We start from the raw sequence: 24774 nt of genomic DNA on the forward strand, positions 1-24774 counted from the left end.
TCATTGCCTCAGTGCTTTACACATGCAATCCCCTCAGGCCAGCATTGATCCTTCTCTCCAAACCATGAAGCCAAAGATGCAAGAAGAAGGCACAGAACAGAGATGAAGCCCCAGCAAGTGCTCAGCTGTTGGGACACTGTGTCTGGAGGGTGTAGACCATAAGCCATGATCTGCAGAGGCTTTTGGCACAACACTGTCACACTGACTGGGACTTGGAGGCAGCACTGGCCATGGGATAAGAAGAGAGGTGAGGGTGTGGAGCTTGCAGCAGAGCAACAAGTAAGAGTGAAAGGAGATTAAGGAGTGAAAATGAATGATTTAATAGTGGAGGACAGCAAATGGCCACAAACACAATCCTCCACGGCCTCTTCAGGATGATCACGGCCACGGCACGTCATCTCCAGCAGCCTCTCACACCTCTTTTGAGACTCAAAATATCAACTTCAGAAAAAGTCACTGTTGGGCTCTCACTGGAGATCAGACAGCCCCTGGCAGGAGCAGGAGACACAGCATTTGGGATTCTGGGAGGGGCTCAAGGATGCCCACCTTTCGGAGGGCAGGACGCAAACACCTCAGCGAGCATCGTCACGTACCTGTGTGCATCAGCCTTAATGAGACTCAGCAGAGACGGGTGACTAATTCCAAAGCAGTCCTTTATTCAAGAACATGGCTTCAGGTAGATTATTCAGGAGCACACAACAGCTTCTTTGACTGCATTTACTGCCAAGCAATCGGCTTCCCAGAGTGTCCCGTTGTGGCTGAGTGGTCAGATAATTCATGTGACACGGTTTCTGCTCCCGACTGGGTGAACTTGCAAGCACAAATGTCACCATTTGTGAGCATAATTTTTCCTCTTCATGTATGCCTCTGACATTTGCTTCCCACTTACCTTTTCTGCCAGTAACATGCAATCATAGCTGGTGGGAGAGAGCAGTGCCGAGGGGCCAGAAAAGGAAGGGACCAGGAGGGGCTAAATGGGGCCGCCGGTGCCCAGAGGCAAATGCTTCTTCTCATCTCTCCAAGAGCTCCTCCCTGGTACCCAGCAGCTTAATTCAGAATAAATGCTTCAGAAACTCACTGCTGTCAGGAGACCAGTGTGCTGGCAGCAGAAGGGAGGTAAATACTGTACCTGTACAACAGCAGGCACCTGAGAGGCACCACCAGCTCCTCCCAGGCTCAGGGCTCCCAGTGCTACCTGTGCACATGGAGAGATCTTGCAGGACCCTGCCATGGCTGGCTGTGCCCTGCACTGCCAGCCACACCATCTGAGGCACTGGAGACAAACTGGCCTGTGGGAAAGGTGGGACCAGCTGCTTTTAAAGCTGGGGTTGAGCCTTACCAAGCACAGCCCTGATCTACTGGGCTGCTTCCTCCTCTTCAACAGGCTCATGGGGAAACCCTGTTGTTTTGGCCCATCTCCCCACAGCTGTTTGGGAAAAGGGGAGCTCTTTAGGCTCTTTCAGCCACAGGAATCAGGGAGCCACGGGAATGAGGGGACCACAGGAATGAAGGAGCCATGAGGTTCTGGGGGGGTTGACATGGGGCCTGTTGAAGCCAAGGAACATCCTGAGGACACAGTGCTGGGCCAGCACGGACAGCCCAGACAGGCAGCAGTTGCTTTGGGCTTCACGATGCAGTGAAGTATCACCAGCCAAGCTGGATGTCCTGGTGGAGTCTCTGCACTAACTGCAGCCTGGGAGGCCACAGAGAGTGGTCTGCAGTGCAAACTTCTCGGTAGCATGCTGCATCCTGACTCCTGACTCCACATGGGCAGACACATTCCCTGGCATGTGACAAGTGCCACTGACCTGCTTTGGTCTTTGAGAAAACACTGGAGAGCACTCTGGGGCTTTAGTCATGGAAGTCTGGAGGAGCAGGGGTGGTCCAGGCTCTAAACCAAGCAGAGAATATTCTCCACCAGCCTCAGCAGCAGGTGAGAAGATCTTTTCCCCTCCTGTTCTAGCACAGCATCACTGTACATGCAAAACCTTCCCTGAGCCTTCCTTTTCCCCACAAACCCCACGTTTGCTACCCCCAGGACCTTCCTGCAGTGACACCAGGACAGAACACCACACAGCCCAGCTCTTCCTTGGTTTAGTGTCTCTGCATTGCAACAGTTCAGTCTGGCATGCAAAGAGGAAGCTCTTTAAAAGGGTCACTCTCTGCTCCTCTGTTTGGGAGAAGGAGATTGGGAGTGTGTGATCTGTGGCGTGCCTCTGATGAGGAAACCATGTAGAGCCAAGCCAAACGTGAGGAAAAGGAGCATTAGGAACCCCAGAGCCAAGGATTCTTCCAGCTGGGGCTGGGGCAGACCTCCTCATAGGGAAAGGCAGGACAGAGGTGCTGCCCAGTGGCCCTGGGCCTCTTCAGGGGCATTTTGGACCTTGTCCCGTCCAGCTGCAGTGACACATCTGCTCTGCCCTCTTGGCCCACAGGGCTTTGGAGACCATCCCCACAGCAGGTGTAAGCCAGCACCAGGGGAGGGGAGACTTACCTGCTCAGAGGGCTCTGAGCTGCCGGGCAGGCACAGAGCAAATGGCATCCAGGACGGTCCTGGAACAAGAGCTTGGATGTTTCCTCCTTGAGCCATGGCTTCTGCTCTGCATTCAAAGTGCTGCTGGATCTCCTTTTCCTAGGAAAAAATCCTTCATGGTAACACCCTCCTGCATGCCTGATGCAGGGTTCCTTAATTATATTACTTTTTTAAGGCAAAGATCGGAAGCTGATGCACAGGAGGCTGTGACAATCTCAAGGGCTGTTACCATTTCAGCAGTCAGACACAGCACCAGGAGCTGATCCTCAACAGCATTTCTGGAAGTTCAAGCTCCCCGTTTTCCACAAATTCTACTGTATGCATAACACAGCACCCTTCAGGGAGAGCTGAGCATCCCTGCTGAACTGGGCTTCCCTGGTCTGGGGAAGTCTTCAGCCCCACCAGAGTCTTCAGATCTTCCCCAGGAGGAGGCCACCAGGCCATTCTGCCCCATGGCATGGAGACAGTCTCAGTAAATCACCTTATTTTTCATCTCTGTGGCTGAAGGAAGGAGCTCAGCCTTTGCTGATCACACTGTTTCAGGCAACCACGGCACCCACCAGCACTTACAGCCGAGCCACTCTTGTCCAGGTGCATCCCCCTGCTTGCCAAAATGCCATCACCTTTCCCACCATCTTCCCTGCTCCCGTCTCCCTGGGGGAAAAAAAATAAAAGCAAAACAGCAAAGCACAACCAAAAAACCTCCTCCATCCCCTCTGCAAGCCAGCAGGGGTTAATGTTGTCAGCCATGACGTCAGGATCCCAATTTGTCCGGAGAGTCCCCCTCCCCAACCACAAACTCTCTCTCTCCTCCCCTCCTCTTGTGACTTTGCAATGAGCAGCAAAACTCCACAGGAGCTGCGGCAACAGCACTAGGGAGACATCCAGCCCTCCCTCGGAGAGCAGCACTTTCCACAGACAGGGATTTATTTATTTTCTACACATGCATATATGTATTTATTTATTTTCTGGGTTGCATTTGTTTTTCCTTTTTTCCTTTTTAACCCTTTCACAAAAACCTCTCGAGTGACGAGCCCGAGATTTCCCTAAAATAAAATAACGGCACGGTGGGGCTGGGCTGCTTCCCCTTCCCCCTCGGAAAATAAAAGAGGAAGGGGGAGCAAATAGATAAAATCCAGAATAAAACCCTATCGCTAGAAAACTCACACGTCCTCCCTCACACACACACACACACACACACACACACACACACACACACACACACACACACACACACGCTCTTTCTCCTCCTCCTCCTCTCTGAAGGTGGGTAGCAGGAGCCATGCAACATCTGCAGAACCGGATGGCAAAAGAGCAGGAGGAAAAATAATCCAAGTGGAGTGCTCAGGGGACACTGAGTTGTTTTTTTTTTTTCTTTTTCTTTTTTTTTCCTTTTTTTTTTTAATTATTTTTTTTCTTCTTCTTCTTTTTCTTCTGCGTACCTGTGAGATTCGATTTCACATTTTGCTGAGCCCATTTTGGGGCATTTTATTTTGCTTTCTCTTGGGATTTTCTCCATTGCCAGAGGATGTCTCTTGTTGAGAGGATGCTGAAAGGAAGAAGAAACGAATTCTTTGACTGGCACTGAAGGAAGGGGGGGGTATTTTTCCCCCACATTTTTTAGGTTTTTTCATTATACTTTTTCTCTAGGAAATCATTAACTGGGGGGGGGGTTGGTTTCTTTTTTCCCTCCCCCCCTTTTTTTGGAGGGGGATTTCAGAAGATCCATCTTTCTTTCCCCTCCCCTCCAAAGATTTTTTTTTTCATTCTTCGTCTTTGTGGAAATGTGGACATTTCAGGCAGACAGATTGAGTGGAATTGTCTCTGCTTTAGCAGCTCTTTGTCTCGCCTGCTGTGCGCAAAGGTAAGGATTGCGATCTCAGGCTGCAGGGACAGGGGGGCTGACACAGGATTTGTTTGTGGTGTTTGGGGTTTTCTCCATCGATCTGTATGTGGCAAAGGGGAGGGGGTTCTTTCCCCAAATTGCTTCCCCTGCTGCCCGCTATTGTTATTTCCCGGTCCGTGTCGTTTTAGGGGGAGGAGGAGGGATGCTCATACATGAGATGTGGAGCACACTCTGCAGACGGAGCCCACCTCGCAGCCCACTTGTGTGTGTGTGTGTGTGTGTGCGTGTGCGTGTGTGTGTGTGTTCTCCCCTTCCCCCCTACTCAGCCTGGGGGGGAAATGGTAAACCGAAGCGTTTTCCCGGGGAACATGGTGTCTGTGGGAGCCGCAGGAGCGCCTGGCACCGCGCTCTGTGCAGCCGCGCCGGGCACAGCGCTCGCTGCCTCGGCCGTGCCTGTGCCCGCACACACGCAGCGCACACGCAGCCACACTCACAGCCGTGCCGTGCCACAGCCCCGGCTCTGCGGTGCTCCGGAGGCGATGCCCACGGCCGTGCCTCCGCGCAGATTTATGGCATGCAGCCCCGCGGTCTGTGGGTGCCGTCCCTCCCCATCCATCCCCGCGTGTGCGCCTTCATCCGCCCCCCTCCGGGTGCACACGCATGTGTGTCACTACCCAGGGCACGGCACGCTCTACCTGCTCTGCATGGCACCCTGAACGCTGGCACTGGATGCCCTGCGTACCCCAGCCGCAGCTATTCCTGCCGCGTGCCCTGAGCGCCGCGAGTGCTGCAGGCAGCCGGAGGGGCAGGCACCCATCCAGCCTGGACGAGGTGCACAGAGCACACCTGTTTGCTCCCACACGGTGCTTATCCACCGCCTTCACACGCAGGAGTAGCGCTGCCTCCTCCTCCTCGCCCAGGCGAGCAGGTGGGTTTGTACCCCGCTGCTGACGCCGGGTGTGCACCGAGCCTGCCGAGGAGCTTGGGGAGGTGGTGCTGTGGCATTTCCTTGCCCAGCCGTGCACAGGGAGCAGCGCGTTCCCAGCGCACACACGCAGGTCCCTGCACAGCCTTGCGGGGCTGAGGATGATGCCCAGATTTGGGTTCCCATAGTTATAAACACGCACATGCGCAGACGGACGCCCACCTTGCCCACACCATCCACGCGTGGTCCCGCTGTGTGGGACACACAGGCAGGCGTGCCCGGGGGCACGGTCCGAGGAAATGTGTGCAGAATGATGCCCACGGCGGACCCCCTGTCTCTGCATGTGTGTTCAGACCTGCTCGAGATGTTCACCTGCAGCCTGCCCGTCTGGCCGCGCACGGCTCAGAGACAAAACACTCTCCCGTGTGCACATGCCTTCGGCTACTCCCACACCCCCCAGCCAGCAGCACGGGCCGCATGTATGTAGATGCTTGGCTGCAAGTGTACGTGTATATATGCAAAGCACATGCCCACCCACACGGAATCAGGGACACGGCACTCCAGAATTCAGTTCACGGGCTGGATGTGCGCGCTCCCTGAGCGGATGCAGACCCACATTTGCCAGGAATAGCTCTGACATGCAGCTGCTCGCCCACAGCTGGGCAAACGCACGACTTGCCTCTTCAGCAGGAGGGATGTGGCTTTTTGGATCAAAAGGAGCGCTGAGAGGGAAAAGACCTTGCCCTTAACCATGATGCCAGTTTGTTCCCTCACTAGGCCAACTTGTAGCTGCTGAGGAAGAAAGACCCCCTGTATCCCCCTTTCCACTCTGCAGGGCCCCTGGCACATTGGTTACTGTCTCTGTCTCAGTTTCCCTGCCTATATTAAAGAAGTAACACTTCTTCCTGAGTTTATGTCCTGTAGGAAGCTAAACAGAAGTGTTTAAATCCCCTGAGAAATACATAGTGTCCATATTATGAATATGGAAACCTATGAACATGGAAATCTATGTACCTGTAGGAACGGCTTCTAGTCATGAACAAATGCTGGTGCACACTATCAGTAACCCACAGTGACAGTACATAAGCATGCTGCAAATCCCCACATACTGCAGGGAAATCCACAGGTGCAAGTGGACCTTGCAAGCCTCGACACAGTGTTGTGAAAATGCCCACCTGTGTGCAACTTCTGGCCTTTTCAATGAAGAGCTGTACCACACTCAGGTGCATGCTCAGGAACAGAGCTCAGACACAGCACAAGTGCTCGATGGTTTGTCCATGCACCAGAGCTGGGCCTGGGAAGTGTGTGTGCTGTCTCACTTTTGCACATCCCTGTCCGGCTGAGAAATCCCTGCACACACACACTCCCAGATTGACTCCCCAGTGATCCTACATGCCTCCACCCACACCTCTGTGGAGAGCCTGGGCACCTGGGAACCCAGCCTCAGGCACCCACCAATGCCTGCTTCTGTGCTCCTGCATAAATTGTGTCCGCAGCCCAGTGTCTCATCATATCCCAGTGGAGCAAGGTCTGCACCCACTGTCACCTCCAGTCACCTCCAGTCACTGACTGGACTGTGATCACACACACAGGTTTGTGCACATCCCTCAACTGCCCCCTGAGCTCCAGTGCTTTCATGTGTCTGCATGTCCATGTGCACAGGCAGGGAGTCCGTACACCACCCCCCCCACAGCGGGGACAGCACGTCTGTCTGTCTGTGTGTGCAGATACACAGACATGTCAAGCCAAACCCCCGTGCCCAGCGAGGCAGGGGGCTGGCTGGCAGAGGCAGTGCTCTGGTGCAGCTTTCCAGCCTGACTGGGATGGATGTGGGAGGCGGTGTTGACAGGGAGACATGCTGTTGTGGTGGGTGACTGCAAAGAGCAGCGGTTGTCACCGGCAGGGTCTCTATTCTCATGCAAAGCAGGGGACGAGGGTGGCACAGAGGCTGGGTATTCAGGCAGAAAACCGATTTACCCCGCAGCACTGAATAGGTTCAATATTTTTAGCATCCCCTGCTTTCTGGTTTCCCACCTTCGGTTTCGGTTTGGCTCTTGGGCTGATTTTAGAGAGAGCTCCCTTCCTGCTATAAAGGCTGGATTGGTGTTAGGGAGGACGGCTGTCCCCCCCTCTGTGCAACTTAAAGGGTTGGGAGGGAAAGGATTGCTGCTCTGGCACACAGAGGGAAAGATGGACTCTCCCTCCCTGTCTCTGCCTCTTGATCTGCGTTGCTAAGAAGTCACGGTGATGCTGAGTGACAGAAATTCTTACATGCCAAAGATCAGCCGTATGTTGAGGCTGTATGAAAAAAAAAAGGAGTGTTGTTTTCTCTTTTACTTCAATAATATGAAGAAACACCTGCATGTAGTGAGAAGCAGAGGTTGCACTGGGGTGTGTGATGGTGCAGGGGGCCTGCTGGGGGGCACTTGTGCAGTGGGGACATTGTATAGTGAGGACCTCAGGGCAAGACAAGTCTGTGCTGTGTAGTGTGAGACCAGGAGCAAGAACCCAGCGTGGCCAGGGCTTGTGTGCAGGTTGGGGGCTGAGAGCTGTGCCAAGGACAGAAAACACAAGCGAGAAAGAAAACAGGGAGGCTCTGCCCGTGGCTGGGGTATCTGTAGCACACAGGGGTGTGTTGGTGCCCTGGGATGTGAAGGATGCTGCCTGGCCAGGACCCCTGCCCAAGCGGCCAGTGGCACACGGGGTGACAGAAACTCTCTTCTCTTGTCTTTCAGCCCATCCACTGGAAATATTTCTGTGGTGAAAGAGATTGTGGACAAACTGCTGAAGGGCTACGATGTCCGCCTCAGGCCTGACTTTGGAGGTATGGTGACACTGCTTGTGGGGGGGCAGAGCGGGGGCTGTGGTGTGCCAGTGCTGCACAGACCAACCTCCTGGAATGCTCCAACCCTCTCCTGTTTCTTGCCCTTATGTCCTTCTTCCCTTCTCCCTCACATTTCTTTCTCACCTCCTGGTTTCCCTTCTCCTCTCACTGGCTCTTCTCCTTCCACCGTCACCCATTTCTGCACACAGGTGGGTTGGCCGTGGTGTGATCCTTCTGGGGATATTTTACTGGGATAGGTTCACCCAGCTTTTCCTCCACTCCAAACTTTCCACCATCACAGACAAGTCATCCCTCCTCCACTTCTGTTCCCAATGCCAGATATTTTGGCTCTTTTCCCTGTGGAGGGTAGGGGTGGTTGCTGGCAGGGCTGTTGCATGGTCTGCAAGGCTGCCTCCTCAGCAACAATATGGGATAAAATATTCCCTGGGGAGCTGGTGACTATTCAGTAGAAGGTGCAAGGATCTGCAGTTCCTCTCTTGTGTCCTATGGTCAAAAAGGAGAATGGCAACTGCCTGGTAGGGACAAAACATGGAAAATCCTTGGGTACCGTTGCACTCCTGGGCACAGCTGAGGTCCAGCTGAGGTTCATTTCTTGGAGAGGAGCAGGCAGTGGAGAAGCACAGCTGACTGCACAGGGAGGGGGATTTGGAGGACTTCAGCCTGCCAAGATTGGCTGGTTTATGCCTTTTCTTGGCAATGTTACTTCCTCCTCCCGAGGAGGTGTGTGGGGTTGGGGATGTTCAGCCCGCAGGAGGACAGGTACAGATCGAGATGTCCCTCTCCTGCTGACTGATGGGAAACAGATTCATGCTTGTGTTCTCCAGGGGAAGAGAGGCCAAGGCCAATTATATGGTGATTCAAAGGAAGAGTTTTCTCCCCAAAGGCCTGATCCATAGTTCCTTGAAGGTGGGAGTGGAGGAGTATCTTCACTGATTTCATCAGGTTTTGAAGCCACCCCAGTGTGTTGCAGTTTCCCACAACTGCATGACAGAACCCGTCCCACCCTGAAACCTCTGGTGTCCTGCACCTCACCCAAACCTTCCCCCTCTCATTCACCACCCCTTACCCATAGCAGAGACTGCCTTCCATCCCCACATACACCATTCCCACTGCCCTTGCCTCTCTGTTCCATCCTGGGGTGGAACAGGGTCTTTCAGGTGGCAGCACTAGGTGCTGCTGGACACTGGCCTCAGGGAGGGCTGTGGGGTGGGAGATGCTCATCCCTCCAGAGTGCTCAGAAGCATCTGGGAGGTCACCTCAGTGCAGTGGGGAGTCGCTTTGGAGGGGCCTGCAGCATCCTGCAAGGAAACAGGAGTTCCCCCGCTCCCCTCTCTCCTTTGGGATATGGATGGGTTTGATTTAAAAGCTCTGTCTGGGAAACATGAAATGTCCCTGTTACCTGACCGGCCCTGATCACAGAAATTGGTGCAGTCACATTTTATGAGGGGGAGAACTGCGGAGATGACACAAAACTGGAAGAAAACCATCTTTGTAAGGCGCGGAGATGATTGTGATACAGTAACACAGTAGGTGATCCGGCTCCGCAGAGGCACAGAGCAGAGGGGGCGCAGGGGCAGCCGTGGGGCTGCAGGTCCAGCAGCCCAGGCTCATTTCAGATCCTGTCTGCCCCGACTGCCAGGTCCCCAGGGCATCCAGCTGCCCCCCAGGACCTGGACCAGCCCCTCCTCCAGCCCGGGCAGGGCAGGGCAGGGCTGGGAGCCGGCGGTTCTGCTGGCCCTGCTGGATCCGTGCGGTGCTCAGGCTGGGCTGGGCAGGCACCGCCTCCTTCCGGGCTACAAAACGGATGGGTTTGGGCAACCGCCGTGTTTTATTTGATTTTACCCTGAATTCCCAAATACAAATTGCATTTCCCCTCACTCAAGCAAAGAAATAGAAATATGACAATAACCCTCTTTCCTGTCATCACCTCGCTGCTGCCCTTCACCCTTTCTTGTCCTTCCCTTTGCTCATGAGTGCAAAGTCCTGCTGGGGAGCACCAGTGGCTGTGCCTTTGGTGCTGGGTGTGCAGGAATGCCCAGACTGTCAGCATGTCTGGTCCCCCTCTCCCTGAGGACAAGCTTATCTGGACAAAATTGCCCCTGCAGCATTTACAGCTGGGCTGAGACATGAGCCTGGAAGCTGGAGATCACTGGCATTACGAGCCCAGAGGAAAGGGGTGCATGTTTCCTTGCACCACTGCTGTCCCCAGAGCTCACCAGTTCCCTGAGATTTTTCACTGAACCCTCTACTAGGAGAAATCCTGTGAGATCACACCAGGATGTGTCTAACTCTGTGTGGCTTCCAGTTCATCCACAGTCCTACTGTGGAGAGGGTGGAATTCCCCCCAGTAAGTTGTGTGCAGCTGGAATAGCGATGGGACCTAAAGGAACAGCATGAATCTGAGTCAGGGCAGGGTAAGGTTGGATATTAAGTAAAAGTTCTTCCCCCAGAGGGTGGTTGGGCACTGAACAGCCTCCCCAGGGCAGTGGGCACAGCACCAAGGCTGCCAGAGCTCAGGGAGCATTTGGACAACACTCTCAGGCACATGCTGGGATTCTTGGGTTGTCCTGTGTGGGGCCAGGAGTTGGTCTCAATGATCCTTGTGGGTCCCTTCCAACTCAGGATATTATATGATTCCATGGAAAAGGCACACCCTGGGTAAAGCCCTGGAACCTGTGTGTTTATGCAGCCCTGCTACCTCTCAGGGACATGTGGAACTGGGCTGAGGCCTGGGCTGTTCTCCAGGACATTGCCCTGCAGCCCACCTTGTGCTCCACCTGGACTGTCCTGCCACCCCTCCTCTGCCTTCCAGCTGGGCAAAATGGGTGTAAGCCATCTCTGCTGGGGGAGATGATCCCTCCACCTGCTTGTGTTCTTCTCCTGGGAAAACCTGTGAAGGTGAGCTAGGAATGGCCAAAACAGCACCTCAGAGGGGTGGCAGGTCCTGCTTGGAGCCACATGCCCTGGAGGAATGTCATGGAGCTGTCTCAGGGCTGGCCCAGCAGTGACAGGGGACTGGACAGGCAGCTGCCTGTGGGAGTGGACAGGTCTAGGGCAAAACATCTGCCACTCAGCTGCCTGTGAGCCAGGCTAAGCTGCTCCAGACAGCACCTCTACCAGCCAGAGCCTTCGGCCCTCTGTGGCTCAAGGATGAGGGCACTGGGGGCAGGAAGGTCAGAGCAGCCAGTGCTGGGCATCCCAGAGTTGTGGGCACAGAAAAGTCCTTCCCAGGCAGATTCCCACCAGAGAAATGCAATAAACCAGGCTGCCCTCCCTTCCTCCCTTCTCCGCTCTTTCCCTGCTTGCTTTCCCCACGTTCTCCTCCTCCAGCAGCGTTGTTTCCTTCTTGCCATCCTCCCCCCACATCAGTGCCCAGTGGCAATCACCCTGCACTGTCCCCATCTGCTCAGCCCTGTGGGCAGGGTGCCACCTCCACACCCTGGGGTGCCTCCTCTACACAGCTGTGGTTGCTGCCCATAGAGCAGGAGGGACCTTTGGATGTGAAGGCACTGGAAGAGCCTGTTCCCGTGTACCATCACCTCAAGGGTGAGCCTGCACCTCACAGCCTGTCTAAAAGAGCCACTGCTCCCATGGCACAGCAGCTCCAAGGCTGTCTGCCTCGTGCCAGCACCCCCACCCTTCCAGGGATGAGGTGCTTCCACGGCTCCAAATGCATCTCACGGCTCCCCAGTCCTCTTTTTTTGAGAGAGAAAGAGAACTCCGACTAATGCCAAAAGGAGGACAGGCCTGCTGGGGATTGCAGTTCACTTTTTAATTTTGAGATGCCTCGTTAGCTCTGGGCCGAGCTGAGTGGCTGAGAAGCATCAGCCACTCACTCCTCTCCCTCTCCCCCACCCCCTTGGAAACCCATTAGGCCCAGGAGCAGGTCGGCTCTCAGGGGCAGTGCCATGGCAATGAGGGCTCTGTGCTCACCTGGGGAGCTGGGCTGAACAGGGGGGACACAACGGGGGAAAGCTGATGGAAAAATCTGGGAGCAACTCCTCTAGAAAGCCATCCTGGCTCGGTGGAGGCAGCCCGAGGGTGAGGTGGAGGGGCTGGTGTTGAAGGGTCTCCAGGTACATCAGCCCTTGGGGAACAGGTGATGAACCTTCCATCCTGGGCAGCCCTGAACAGACCCCTCTTATGCCTCAGCCACAGTTCCCAAGCCCTAGAGCAGCACATCGTGTTGGAGAGATGTGGGACAGTGTCAGGGATCACAGAGCCCAGTTTTCACGGGCTGAGCACGGAGATGGCCTGGGACTGAAAGGGCAAAGCAGGTCTAAGGGGTCTGGCCAGGGTGGTGATAGGGATCTGGAACTCCTTTGATGAGGGATTTGCAGGACAGGAGCAAGATCAAGCCAGGGCTCCAAGAGGGAAATCTCAGTCCTGGTACTGCAAGATCAGCAACAATGCAGACCAAATGGTCTTTGGAACAGGACAATGTATCTCACAGGGAGATCAAATCCCAGGTGGGTGCCATCCAGCTGGCCCTGGCTTGAGGTATGGACAGTATAGGGACAATTTCTATAGCACAATAATTATACCACAAGACAAGCAGGATGCTCACGATTTAGGACTGGATGAGCAGGGAATGCTGCAGATAATGTCTGGGAAGCACTGCAGGGCCGTGGGTAGGGGAGAGAGGGAGCTTTCAGAGCAGCACACTGGTTCTTGTAAGTGCTCTTAGGCACTCACTTTGAGAAGCATTAGCTCCATAGGAGAAAAAAAAAAAAGGAAAAAGAAAGCAAAAGAAGACCATATTGCCCCAGGGTAGAGAAGGCTATGAAGGAATGGCAGGAAGATCCCAAATCAGCTCAGTGACTCAGCTGCTCTCTGTTGGTGCAACATTTCCAGCCCAAAACTTTTCAAGAGTTCCAAGCAGATGGCCCTTTATGGTTCTCCAGCATCATTTGCAGACCTTGGTATCCAAAAGCAAGGTGAGGGCATTCTCTACTCCTTGCTGCCAGCCCACCTAGAGTGCAGGATTCCTAATGTTTGCCCTGGGTGGCACACACAGTGTGCCTGAAAATGCCTGGTGAAAAACAGGATGACCAGAAAGCCCTTGGGATTGCACAGTAAATCCTGTGTTTTCATGCCTATGGATCCAGCAGCTTTCCCTGCACCATTTTTAATTCAAACTTCCCCAATTAGTTTTTAAGGGGTCTTGGATTGAAATGAGCCTGTGTCCTGCTCCTCACCTGCTCTGTGGCAAGGACCTGGCTTCCCAGCTCTCGTCACCCTTGCTCAGTCCCACCACTCTCCCTGGCCATTCCAACCCCTCCTGAGCTGCAATATCCTGGCCTTCCTCCTTTCTGTCCCCTGCCCCTCCTGCTCTCAGCTCCTCTCTGCTCCATCACACCTCCACCCTCTTGGGGTGCCCAGCCTGCCCCCACATCCTGTTTGTTCCCCAGCATCTCTCCTTCAAAGGCCACTCCAAATTCAGTGGACCTGGGGATGAAATCCTCAGTCTTTCCCTGTGTAACAGCATCACTTGAAAGCCAGAACTGTAAAAATAAATGATTGCTGATGCATAAAGTGTTGCAGTGAAGCATCGTCAGTAGTTCAGGGCTCCAGAGCTGGAGGGCTGGCAGGCTGGTATGGATGCAGCAGGACACAGGGGGGCCCAAAACCTGGCCCACCAGCCCTGTGTGCCTGGGAAACAGCTGGTCTTTATGGCCCTGGGCTGGCAGGAATGGGAATTTGGTTTCTTACCTAGCCAAGGCTGGTGGTATTGCACGTTGTCAAGGCTTCCCGAAAATGTCCCTGTTTTCCACTGCGTGTAAGGCTGTGTTTTTTCCATGCAGCTACCTTGCCTAGATTTTTGATGGGGAGCGGGGGGGAATTTTAGGAAAAATGATTCAGAAATTCCTGAGACCAAGCCAAGGCGTGTACATGATGGGGTGGGGTGTTTTTTTCTCTCCCAAAATGCTGGAGGATGAATCTGGGAGCACCCATGGCAGGGCTGGCCCATGTGCAGTAGCAGAGGGGCACCCAGGGCCACCAGCAACCTGGCTGGCACAAGGGCTGTGGCCCTGCTGCCTCTGGTGCCAAGACAGCATCCCAGAGCACTGATGCTGCTGCAGGAGGACCAGGGTGTGGGGCTGAAAGAGGGCAGTGGGTGCAGGTCCTGGGCTGCCTGTCCTGGGAACCACAGGAGCTGCAAACCTGCCTTTCTAGGGTTTAGTTCCCAGCCCTCCAGCTCTCTTCCCCTCCTCTTCTGTGGCAAAAATGTTTAAATCTCAGAGCAGCCAGATTCAATTTTCCCTTTGCTTCTGAGATGCCTTGAGCCAACTCTTTTGGGGCAGGGAATTGAGACTTAGCAGGAAAGCTCTCATCCCACCGGGGATGACTCTTTCCCTGCCTGCAGGAGGAATTGCCCAGAATTGGACACAGTTAACCTGAAATGCTGCACTTCACAGGGCCTGACTCCAGTGGGAAATATCACCCCTCCACCCTTATGCCATGGCTGGGCAGAAGAGCAGTTCTGGATTTGAAAGCAGAGGGGCAATTATGGATCAGGCTGGGGAAATGAATTAATTGAGGAAGGAGAGGCACGAGCTGTCTGAAAAGTCTGTAATCCCCAGTGTCACTCAAGGCCAAAGAAAAGGTGGATATGCCACCAGGGCTGCCAGTAGTCCCATTTTACTTCCTAAAAAAAAGAGTATTAAGAAAAGGACGTTCTTGGTCAGTCAAACTGGCTGCAGCTGTGCAGCCCTCACTTCCTCCCCAATTTATATGACTCCTGGCTCTGGACCATGGGTCACATCCTCTCTGGGGCTAATCCAGAAGGAAGATGACAACCTCCTGCTGTTGTGTCTTACTTCATTAACTAAAGTGGCAGGAAATGAAAGGATCCAGTCCTTCTTGGGACATATGTGGATGTTAACACATTGCCACATGATGGAATTTCTATTTTTTTCACTTTGCTCTTTTTATAGGAAATCCATGCTGTGAAAGGGACTTTGAGGCTGTAAAGTCAGACAGGCAGGACTTCATAAAAGCCAGAATTAGGGTTTCTCCACAGATCTATATTTGGTCCCCTTGTGAGGGTTCATCAGGAGGCAAGGTCTGAGAGTCACTTTAGCACCCTTACAGAGCACACCAGAGATGCCATTTACACAAGGAGCTGACCTTCCCCATTCCCTTCATTCCAGAAGGGGACAGGCTGGGACCATGGCAGAGGGGACCACGGTCACAGCAGGTGACTGGAGCAGGTTGAGCCAGACTGGAGTGAGGTGCTTGTCTGATGCAAAGCCTGGGACTGAGCAGTCAAAGACCATCTTGGACTTGTGCTTTCTTGACTGCTCTGTTTTCAGACCTGCTCACAGCACACAATCAGTTGTTTTTATAACTGTTTCAAGCACACCAGTACAGCGTGGACATGTTCACACCTCCCCTCCAAGAAGGCAAAGGTTCCCCCTGCTGAGGGGTGCCCAGTCCAAATGTGATTTTCCGGGATACTGAGCAGCACTGTAGCCAGACAATGCATGTTTGGAGCACAGCTCCTATTGATTTCAGCCACAGCTGTGAGTGTTCAGCCCCAGTGCCCCAAGAGAGAGGCACAGAGAGTTCACGGGAATCTGTGAGGTTTAGGTGGCTTGCACAGGAACCCCTGTACACATCCAGTCCTGGAGAACAGAGCTCAGCCACAGAAACACCTTTCCTTTCCTGGAGGCTTCCCCCTCACTCACTGCATGGCTACTCTGCACCATCCTCAGAGCAAATCCATCCTCTGTCAAACAAGGAAAAGGAATGAACAAGGATACAGTGGGCTGTTTCATTAAGAACTGGCTCTGTAACATCCATTCAGCACTGGGCATCCTTCCACCTAACTTTCAACCATTTTGTTTTCTCATGAATTTTTTTTTTTTTTTGAGTGCATAATATTCTAGAATATCAGACCTTCCTCCGGTGTGACAGAGCTTGTGAACCTCTTGCTGCATGTTGAACATACTTGTGCATTCATGTGTGGCCCCACTTATTATCCTCCTTCAGAGACAGGAATCTCTGGCCCAGAGCAGCGGAGGGAGTTTTTGGGTGGTGTTTTGAAGACAGCAACGGAGATGAGTTCCCCTGAGCCTCAGCCCGGAGTCAAACTGGTCTTGGGTTTCTGAGCAACCCATGTGCCTGCCCTAGAGCTGTGCCTGGCAGTACCAAGCATTGTTTTTGGGGTTTGGTATCCGGTGGAGAACATGAAGTTTTGCTGTCATCCATTACGCAGCACACTGTCACTGGAACGGGAGGAGATGTTGATTCTCGTGCTCGTGCCAAAGCCTGTGTCACATAATTGCATCTGGTTGCCCTTCTCCTTCCTCTTCACCCTTGGCTGGTGCAGTCTCTCCCTGCAGCTCTGCTCAGGCCCTGACACAGCTGCTTTCCAGCACTGCTGGAGCTGGTCCTTGGCAGTGCACTGTGGCCAGCAAAGGGCTCTCAGATATCCCTCTTAAAAGAAAGATGTCATCATTTTAACAAAGCATTTATTCCATTAATTTTGCCTCTACTCTTAGTCGTAGATTTTTTACAACAAAATGCAATGCATTTGAGTTACTGATTAGTAGAATAATTCCAATACCTCTTAATTAATTAACTGCCTGAAAGCAGATGGTTGTTTATGGCGAGTCTGGAGGATGTTTACCACCTCACCTGGACCCATCTTCTTCCTTGACTAACATCTACATAACACTCACCATTTCTGAGATTATTCCTGCTGGCAAAGTTGCCTTCAAGGGACTGTCACTGAAAGCAAAATAGAAAAAGAGTGTATAATCCATCAGTAGAAGTCCTTTTGATTACTCAAAATACATTCCCACAGCCCTAGAGCTGTTCATCAGAGCAGCTTTACACACCTGCATTGTTCATTTCCTAAGACTCCCAGTATCCCAGTAAGGTAAAAAAATATTTTCAACCCATATAAGACAAAATACAAAAGCCAAGGAATATGCTGCAGTTTTACTGCGACGTGAAGGAGTCTCTCTGTGTTCACGTCACTTTTCTTACCTAAATCTGATTCAAAGAAAAAATTTGGAGGCTACTACTGTGTCAGGCTGAAGGGATGTAAGATGGTTTCTTTGGTCCTGCAAGATCCATTCTTGCAGAGAGCCCTTGGTGGAGGTTTTTAAGTGTTTCTTTATATCTTGATGTTTCGTGCACTTGTTAAAGCATTCCTAGAAACATGGGCAAGACAAATGATGTGCTTAATGATGGCAGAAGGTTCATTAAAGGAATTGACACCACATATGTGAGAAAGAGAAATGTTGGACGGTGGAGCTCCATAGCATGAGCAGATTGGTCAGAAAAACAGGTATTCTGAGGATCCAGTGATGGATACTGTTCCCACTAAATGGAAGGAAGCAGAGCTCTTCTCAGCCAGCCCTTCCTCCCAGGATGTGGGAGCGCTGCTGTTTGCTTTGAGCAGGGTATGAATTCCAGGCTGGTTTGGGAAACACTGATCACACAGTTCCTATAGGCTGTTTTTCTGGTTTTGGCATTTATCCTTGGTTCTGTGTCAGAGCTAAAAACTCTTTTTCTTCTCCGATATTTCCCCCCCTCCCCTCCCTGTTCTTTGCAGTCCTGCAGGAATTGTGCTGTTAAGTAATTGTGTGCTTATAGATGTCCCTGCTTGTGACAGGGTCAAGCCTCAACCAAACCTACCGTGTCCAGAATTTCCCTCCCCAGACCTCAGGACCTCTTAGTTCAAGTCTGGGATGACTCTGAGTACAGTTTTAGTTAGAAAAGAGCCTCTGTAAAATTACATCTTGTTGTTCCATATTTATTCTCCCTCAGTGGTTTCCATGTCAAACTTGCTCAGTTTACCAGTCAAAACAAGATATTTCTACCTGCCAGCTCTGCCAGCTCAGCCTGGGCTCTGGAAATCAAGCTGTGCTCTCTCTGCTCTGGACATCATCACTAGCCAAAAAGGGTTCTCAAATCAGGGCTGAGCTGGAGGTGGGGTTGATTATGCACGAATATAATTTGTTCTCGAGTGGTGTTACGGGCTCTGTGTGACAGAGAGCAGCAAGGCTCCTGTGCTCTACAAATATTGACTAACAAATCTTCCCCACCACCTGGGGGATGATGGGCCACCACTGGGTCCATGTCACACCTCAGGGACACCAAGAGGGGGCAGCTTGTTGGGGATGAGAGTGAAAACCCACGGCAGCACAGGGAATGGCACTGGGCAGTTCTGCCTCCTGTTACTCTCTTTATTTGTGACAACAGACCTAAGCACCTTCAGCACTCTGGCCCTTTGCTTGGTCAGCAAACCAAGCAAACCAAGACCTTTCCTTTGACTGTGGTGCCCTGTGAAATCCCGCAGGGAAAAGGCAGATGAGCCCACTCCTTGCTGCAGAGAAATGCAGGGGTATAGCCATAGGAAAGGCTCTTAATTAATGGGCATTGATTTTGTTCACAAGTAGTTCCCCTTCTGGTGGATGGAGCAGGAAGGCATTCCTCCACGTCCTTCCCAAAAAACCTGAAATTTTGTAAATTTGATTGTTGGCCGAATATTTTTTTTAAATGGTATGTGGCAGATAATATATTCACTGTGTATGAATGTGCCATGGAATAGAAAAATGGGAAGGTGTCCTGGTTATTGCACTACCTTCAGCTTTCACTCCTGTGCTTTTGTAGTGAATCCCACCAGGGTCTGTCAGCAGGAAGGGACACCCAGAGCCTTCCCTGTCCCCATGTGAGACTCAGCTCTCTGAACCCACAGAGTCATTTCAGCCACTAAAAGCCATGGGAGGCTTTTCTCTGTGACACAGCCCAAGAGCAATGGAAAAAACAGTGTGACTGACTTGGTTCCTGTGACACTTCATCACCCTGTGCTTGCATTTGGGACCAAGGCTCAGCAGGCAGCTGGGATGTGAGCCCAGGAAAGCCTAATCTCCTGCCCCCTGGAGAAGGGTCTCATCCTGCTAGGAAATTTTTGGAACTGAGGGAGAGGGTAGGCTATGGGCTGAATTCTTCTTCTTATCCTCCTTTCATAGCAAAAATAGAACATTCATCACAAGTTCCCCTACATGTTTTTCTTCCCTATTGCACACTAGCAACTTGCTAGTTTTTGAAGCCACAGAAAAAAAAGAAAAAATTGGTGAGTACTCAATAATGTGTGATTATTTTGTTGATGAATCGCTGGAGATAAATATATCTGTAAAAGCTCTGCAAGATCCACTGATCCATGCATCCTGAGTGAAATCAATTGTTTTGGTGAACAAATGGCACTTAGTTTTATGTCTTAATGAAGGGGTTCTTGGGTAAAATGCAACCCCAACTTTTGTCCTGCTGAATTTCCAGGACATTTTTGCGAATCAGTCCTCACTGAAATAGTGGATGGGATTGACCAGCGCACGGGTCAATCCCTCAGAAGTGAACAACTTAGAAACTTGAATTCTTTTTCCCACTAAACTCTTGCAATTCTCAGCCATCACCGAATTTCGTAAGATTTTTGCTTTCTTCAGACTGTGGAGAAAAGGGCAGAATGACCTGAACAAAGCAGGTCCAAGAGCCTCAGAAACTAAGGGATGAAAATTTACAATCCCATGTTTAACATTCGGAAAAGGGGAGGCTTGTTTGTGTGTGTGCTTTGCTTCTCAGGATTCCTAGTGCAGACTCATGATTTTCATGTGGATGTCATGATATTTTCAGGCCTGACTCACTCCATTTTCTCATTCCTCGCACTGTAAATTGTCCTGACTGCCACTGAGCATGAGCCTTGGGCACTGGGCAGCCCCAAAACTCTGCCTCTGAGCTGAGCCCAAGAGCCACGTGCCCTTCATGGGGTAAGGAGAGGACTGAGCGTGTGGTTATGGGGAGGTGATGATGGGAGGCACCAACAAAAGCCCTAATGGAAGGCTTTATTGGGAAGGATAAAGTGGACACTTGGAAAAAAAATCCCTGTATCTCCAGAAAGGACTTGACAGAAGTAACAAGAACAGAGTGACCTTCTCTCCCTTGGAGAGCCTGGCCACTGGCTTTGCACTGTGCTGGGGGATGAAGCACCATGTCCAGCACACTCAAAAATGCTCCCATGGAGGTGTGGCCACAGCAGGGCTGTCCCCTGCTGCTCCCTGATGGCCCAGCCCTGATTTCAATATTTGTGCAAGTTTAGCACATCCCAACCTGGCCATCTTGTCTCTTTTGTTTTTTTTTTCCCTCATGCTGGGCATGACCAACTGGATTCAATCCAGGAGTTACACGCTGTGGTGTCCTTTAAAGACAAGAGTCTGTAAACAGTGATGAGGAGGTGTGACTAATTCATAAAAAATTGAAAAAAAGGGGGGGGGGGAAGGGAAAACACCTTGTTGTTGGCACTTTGATAAAAATGACAAGCCCAGATATTTTGTTGTTGTTACAAACACTTCCAAGACAGAGTAATGGATTTGATATGAACAGAGGAGCCTGTGTTAACCCATTCAAATTAATTTGGTTCAGCTCATTTTCAGCTGAGGGGGTTAGATGGCTCAGGATTTGGGAGAGTGTTTTACCAGACAGGTCACACACTGTAGCACAGGCCAGGTCTGCAGTTGTTTGGGGGGTGATATTTCCAGTGCACATAAGGGAGAGACTCCCTCACGTAGCAAATGTTTATTGATCAGGTGCATGAAAAGCCCAGCACTGAGAAGCTGGGTCAGGACTTTTGTGCCTCTGGTGGGCAGGTGAGAAGTGAGACAAACCCATGGGCAACAGGGGAGGAATTTCCACAGCTGCCAGCTGGCGTGCAGGGAAAATTGCTAAATGGGCTCAGCTGTGGGACCCTCTGACAGCCCCACCTGAGGTGGGTGTGTGCTGTGGGATGAGGTGGGAGGGATGTCTCCTATATAGCAGCCCAAGCCTTGCTTTTGGGGCTTGTTTGCCTGTAAGGAGGAGGATGGTGATGTGGTTTTTCAGGTAGGTTGCTGCTCCTCCTGCCTCCTGAGCTGCTGCAAGGGATGTCGGGGTTCTGGGGGTTTTGCAGCACTAGGGATTGAGCCCTGATCCAGCTGAAAAATCCGTGTGTGTTTGTGGATGTTGTAGCACCAGAACTTGTATGGGAACTGAACATTCTGCATTGTAAAGAGTGTTTTCCGGGCTGTGATGAGTCCTGGGAGCTGGAGGTGGGGCAGGAGGGGGCAGCTGCCTGCACAAAGGAGTGTGGTGAGTGTGCTCTGGTAGGAAGCTGTAGGTCCGCGGTTAAATACTCTTCGCGTGTTTACCCTGGGGATTCAAAATACTTTGTATGTGTGCAGTCCTTCCTGCAGCCCCCTTCAAAAGCAAGGTAATAGGGCTGGGAAATGAGGAAAGGCAGTGTGCCAAAGGCATCTGAGGCTGCCCCAGCTGGAGGGGGGTGGCAGCTCCGGGAGTGCAGACCAGTGCCCTGGCTGGCTGTAGGAGACGGACCAAAGGTGAGCTCTGAGAAAATGCAAAAGGACTGGACTACTCCTGGGTGCAGCCCAGCTCCCCAGGCAGGCAGAACTGTGCCCCCCAGCTGCAGGGCCCACGGGGAGATGCAGTTGCCTGCCAGGATCCTGGCAGAGGTAGGAGGGAAGTCTTCTCAGGTGGAGAAACGTGGGGGTGGCTGCTCAGCGTGGGTCTGATGCTTCACGTTGCTGCTGGGGAGGAGATGCCTGGCTTGTGCTGGTTTATGATATGCACTTGCTCAGGAAGCCTTGTCGCCCTCCTGCTGTTGCTGTTGGTAGAGAGTAAGAGCTGAAGGGATCTGGGATGCTCAGTGTCTCTGCTTTCCCAGGATTAGTTCAGTGTAAAGGCAGGAAAATGTAAGGTTTCACAGTGCTGGCTCTTCAGAGAGGGATATAAAAGCAAAACACCAAGTGTGCGCCCTGCAGACTGCAAAACAACAGAGCTGGTCCGTGGGGGTGACATGGGGAGGGGTGTCCCTGGAAGGGGAAGGCAGGTGCCAGTCCTGGCTTTGGCAGCACCAGGAGGTCAGAGCGCTGCTTTCCTCTCCTGAGGGTCAGGCCTGGATCTGCCTTCTTTGCTCTAATGAAGATTCCAATGGCTGTGGCAGCCCTGCAGAGCCAGCTCTATCTGCATGAGCTGGGTGCTCCCTGCTTTAGGGGATGGATGGTAGCTGGCACTTGATACCCTTGGGAAAGTTACTCTTAAATGCTTGGTTTCTTGAGACCCATGGGTGGGGTCAGGTTGATAATGATCAGTTCTGGTGAGGTGATGCAGTTCTGTGTGCCTGTAAATGAGAGCAAATACATAGCTGGACAAACATGGGAGCTTATTTTCCCCTCACTTTGCTGTAACCTTACCAAGTGTGCATCACCCATGCAAGAGATACACAACCAGGAGGCTTTGGAAGACTATCATCATCATCACTTGAGGATGAAACAGCTTTAAAAGTCCCTCTTCTGAATATTGGCCTAGGTCTCTTCCAGGAACAGATGATTTTCTGAGTGGTCAGTAATTTTTCTCAGTGTTGAAAGCCCTGTGTGTGTGTACAGGTGCTTTGCTGTACTGGGTGCACTGGCAGTACAGATGCTGTAAGGGTTGGTGTCTATTCTCTTGTTCCATTTTTAAGCCTGTACATTTGAGACCTTGTTTCTATTCAGCTTGGGTAGCTGTCTACCAACATCTTTTAAAATCAACCTTGATTTAGCTTCCTCTGTAATCCTTCAATACCTCTGGGACAACCTTTACACTGTTTTTGCAGCCTGGTGATTGTTCTCTCTCACTTCCAAATTTCCATGGGATATTTGCAGTATCCCAACTCTAATACCTACTAATCCATTAAAAATACCCATGAGATAGATTAGGTAATCCACTGTGCCTCACAGATTGCGCTCCTTAACTCTCTGCTTTCCCTGGAACAGTCACAGAATGGGTGCTACATCTGCCCTGGGAAAGCATTGTTCCTCCAGCAGATCCCTCAGCACGGGCTCAGGAGCAGGCACAGCTTGCTGGAGAAAATGCTCTGTGACTGTTCAGATCTACAGGGATAGCTTCATGTGACAACAGGCTGGAAGTGTGGCTGCTGTTGTCCAGGCTAACCTGAGTGTTTGCAGGGAGCATCACAGGAGAGCAGTGCTGTCAGGAGCAGTGGTCAGTTCTGCCTGCTCTGCAAGTGCTGTGTCTCCTGGCTCCTTGCTGAAGGGCTGGCCTCATTGCTTGCTTGCAGGAAAGCCTCTTACTGAAACCTTGGTTTATTCAGTGTTTGGATACCCTGAAAGTCCACTGAAGAGCTGTGCTAAGGTTGTACCCTCCCTTAGATGTCCCGTTCAACATGTGCTGTCCTTGATATCACCACCTTGGTGAGAGCTCACTCCAACTTTGCTGTTTTTTCTTGGGGAGTCCCCAGTATTCCACCTTCTTAGATGAATATTGCAAATCCTCTGACTGGATGAGGTGACTTGCCAGGCTGCCAGGAGAGCAGAATGGCACAGGCTGAAAATTCTTATGAGCCTCCTTGTCTGGGGTGACACTGCCAGGTCTGGTGTGGTTGGGTGGAAAGCATACCTGGGTCAGGCACAGTCTTGTTCTGTGCAGAGGCTCAGTGACATAAAAAGCACCAAACACTCCCTAAAACAGTATGGCAAAATGTAGGAAACCTGTCATGCTGAAGAAACTGCTTTTTGCTAGACCTGTTTGGAGACTGGCTGCAGTCTCCATGAGAACTAGTGGTGGTAGATGCCCCTCCTACCCCTGCAGAACAGTGGGTCCATGGGGAAGGAGCAGGCACTGACAGCTCCAGATACCCTGGAGACCAGGACCCTGCCTTTCACCTCCAAAATACTGTCCATCCTTCCTGTGGAGGAGATTCCTCAGCAGTGGCAATTCCCTCATACACCCTATTCCACCACAGGTGGGAAGGCAATGTCATATTTGCTGATCTGCCATGAGACCACCTCTCTCTCTGGTAGTATAGAACAGTGCCCAAAATTGTAATGCCATGGTGTGCTTTGCTCTTTTAAATCCAAGAGAAGCCATGGGGTGACCTGCTGAGGATAAAGGTAGAGCTTCAATAACAGCCTCTAAATGTTTTTGATGTTTCTGGCTGTTGTGCTGAGCCTGGTAAGAGAAGGGCACAGCACTGGCTGTGGCTGGGGGTAGAGATCATGGAAATAAGAGGGGAAAAGGATTGGAAAGTGTTAAATGGGTATTTAAAGCTACATTTTACTGGAAAAGTTTAAGTAGGTTCTTAAGGGACCCTGCTGAACTTGGTGCTTCTAGATGTCACTGCAAATCAGAGATGCTGCATTAAAGTGGTTCCCAGAACATTTCTGCTTTCATGATACATGGTCAACTTTTCTTGCTCCTCAAGCAATGTTAACACTAAGCTGAGTTTGTGCTTGATGCTGTACATAAGCTAAAATGAAAGGAAAGGAACAGGAAAATCAGTGTTGGGAAACTTCTTTGTGTTTTGGCTCGTGTAGCCTGCTGGGATGGCATCTTTTAGATGTTCTCTTACTGCTGTAGCAGAGCTTCATTCCTGAGATCTGTGAGCACAGCTATTTTGCAGACAGCAATTTGTGAACTCCTCTTAGAATCCTCCTGTCTGCTGAAACCCCAGGAGCACTTCCATTCTCCCTGCACGGGGGTGTGGTAAACCCAAGCGTCCCGACAGCAGACTGGCCTCTGAGTTATCTTCTGGATGGGTTTAAAACAACTGTGGCACAGGACCA

The 24774-nt window shown here is 51.6% G+C and overlaps 1 protein-coding gene and 1 long non-coding RNA gene across 4 annotated transcripts in view; one reads left to right on the plus strand and one right to left on the minus strand.

Annotated features, from left to right (window-relative positions):
* Nucleotides 1–636: 636 nt before the first annotated feature.
* Nucleotides 637–4132, minus strand: LOC120322552. 2 transcript variants are annotated; one of them, XR_005562327.1, is made up of 3 exons: nucleotides 3976–4132; nucleotides 3015–3187; nucleotides 637–2632 (listed from the first exon to the last, which is right to left on the minus strand). It is a non-coding gene; the product is annotated as an uncharacterized LOC120322552 (long non-coding RNA). The 2 variants fall into 2 exon arrangements; XR_005562326.1 differs by having other exon boundaries at nucleotides 637–3187.
* Nucleotides 4101–24774, plus strand: part of GABRQ (gamma-aminobutyric acid type A receptor subunit theta) — a 70584-nt gene continuing 49910 nt past the window's right edge. For both annotated transcript variants that reach the window (XM_027725044.2, XM_027725055.2), the window contains exons 1-2: nucleotides 4101–4397; nucleotides 8040–8128. In XM_027725044.2, the coding sequence (XP_027580845.1) occupies nucleotides 4318–4397; nucleotides 8040–8128 (169 nt within the window). In that variant the 5' untranslated portion in view covers nucleotides 4101–4317. The remainder of the gene's footprint in view (nucleotides 4398–8039; nucleotides 8129–24774) is intronic.

The sequence above is a fragment of the Pipra filicauda genome, unplaced genomic scaffold (assembly GCF_003945595.2).
Source record: "Pipra filicauda isolate LSUMZ 115617 unplaced genomic scaffold, ASM394559v2 scaffold9_size5747161_pilon, whole genome shotgun sequence".
In the NCBI taxonomy this organism is placed as follows: Eukaryota; Metazoa; Chordata; class Aves; order Passeriformes; family Pipridae; genus Pipra; species Pipra filicauda.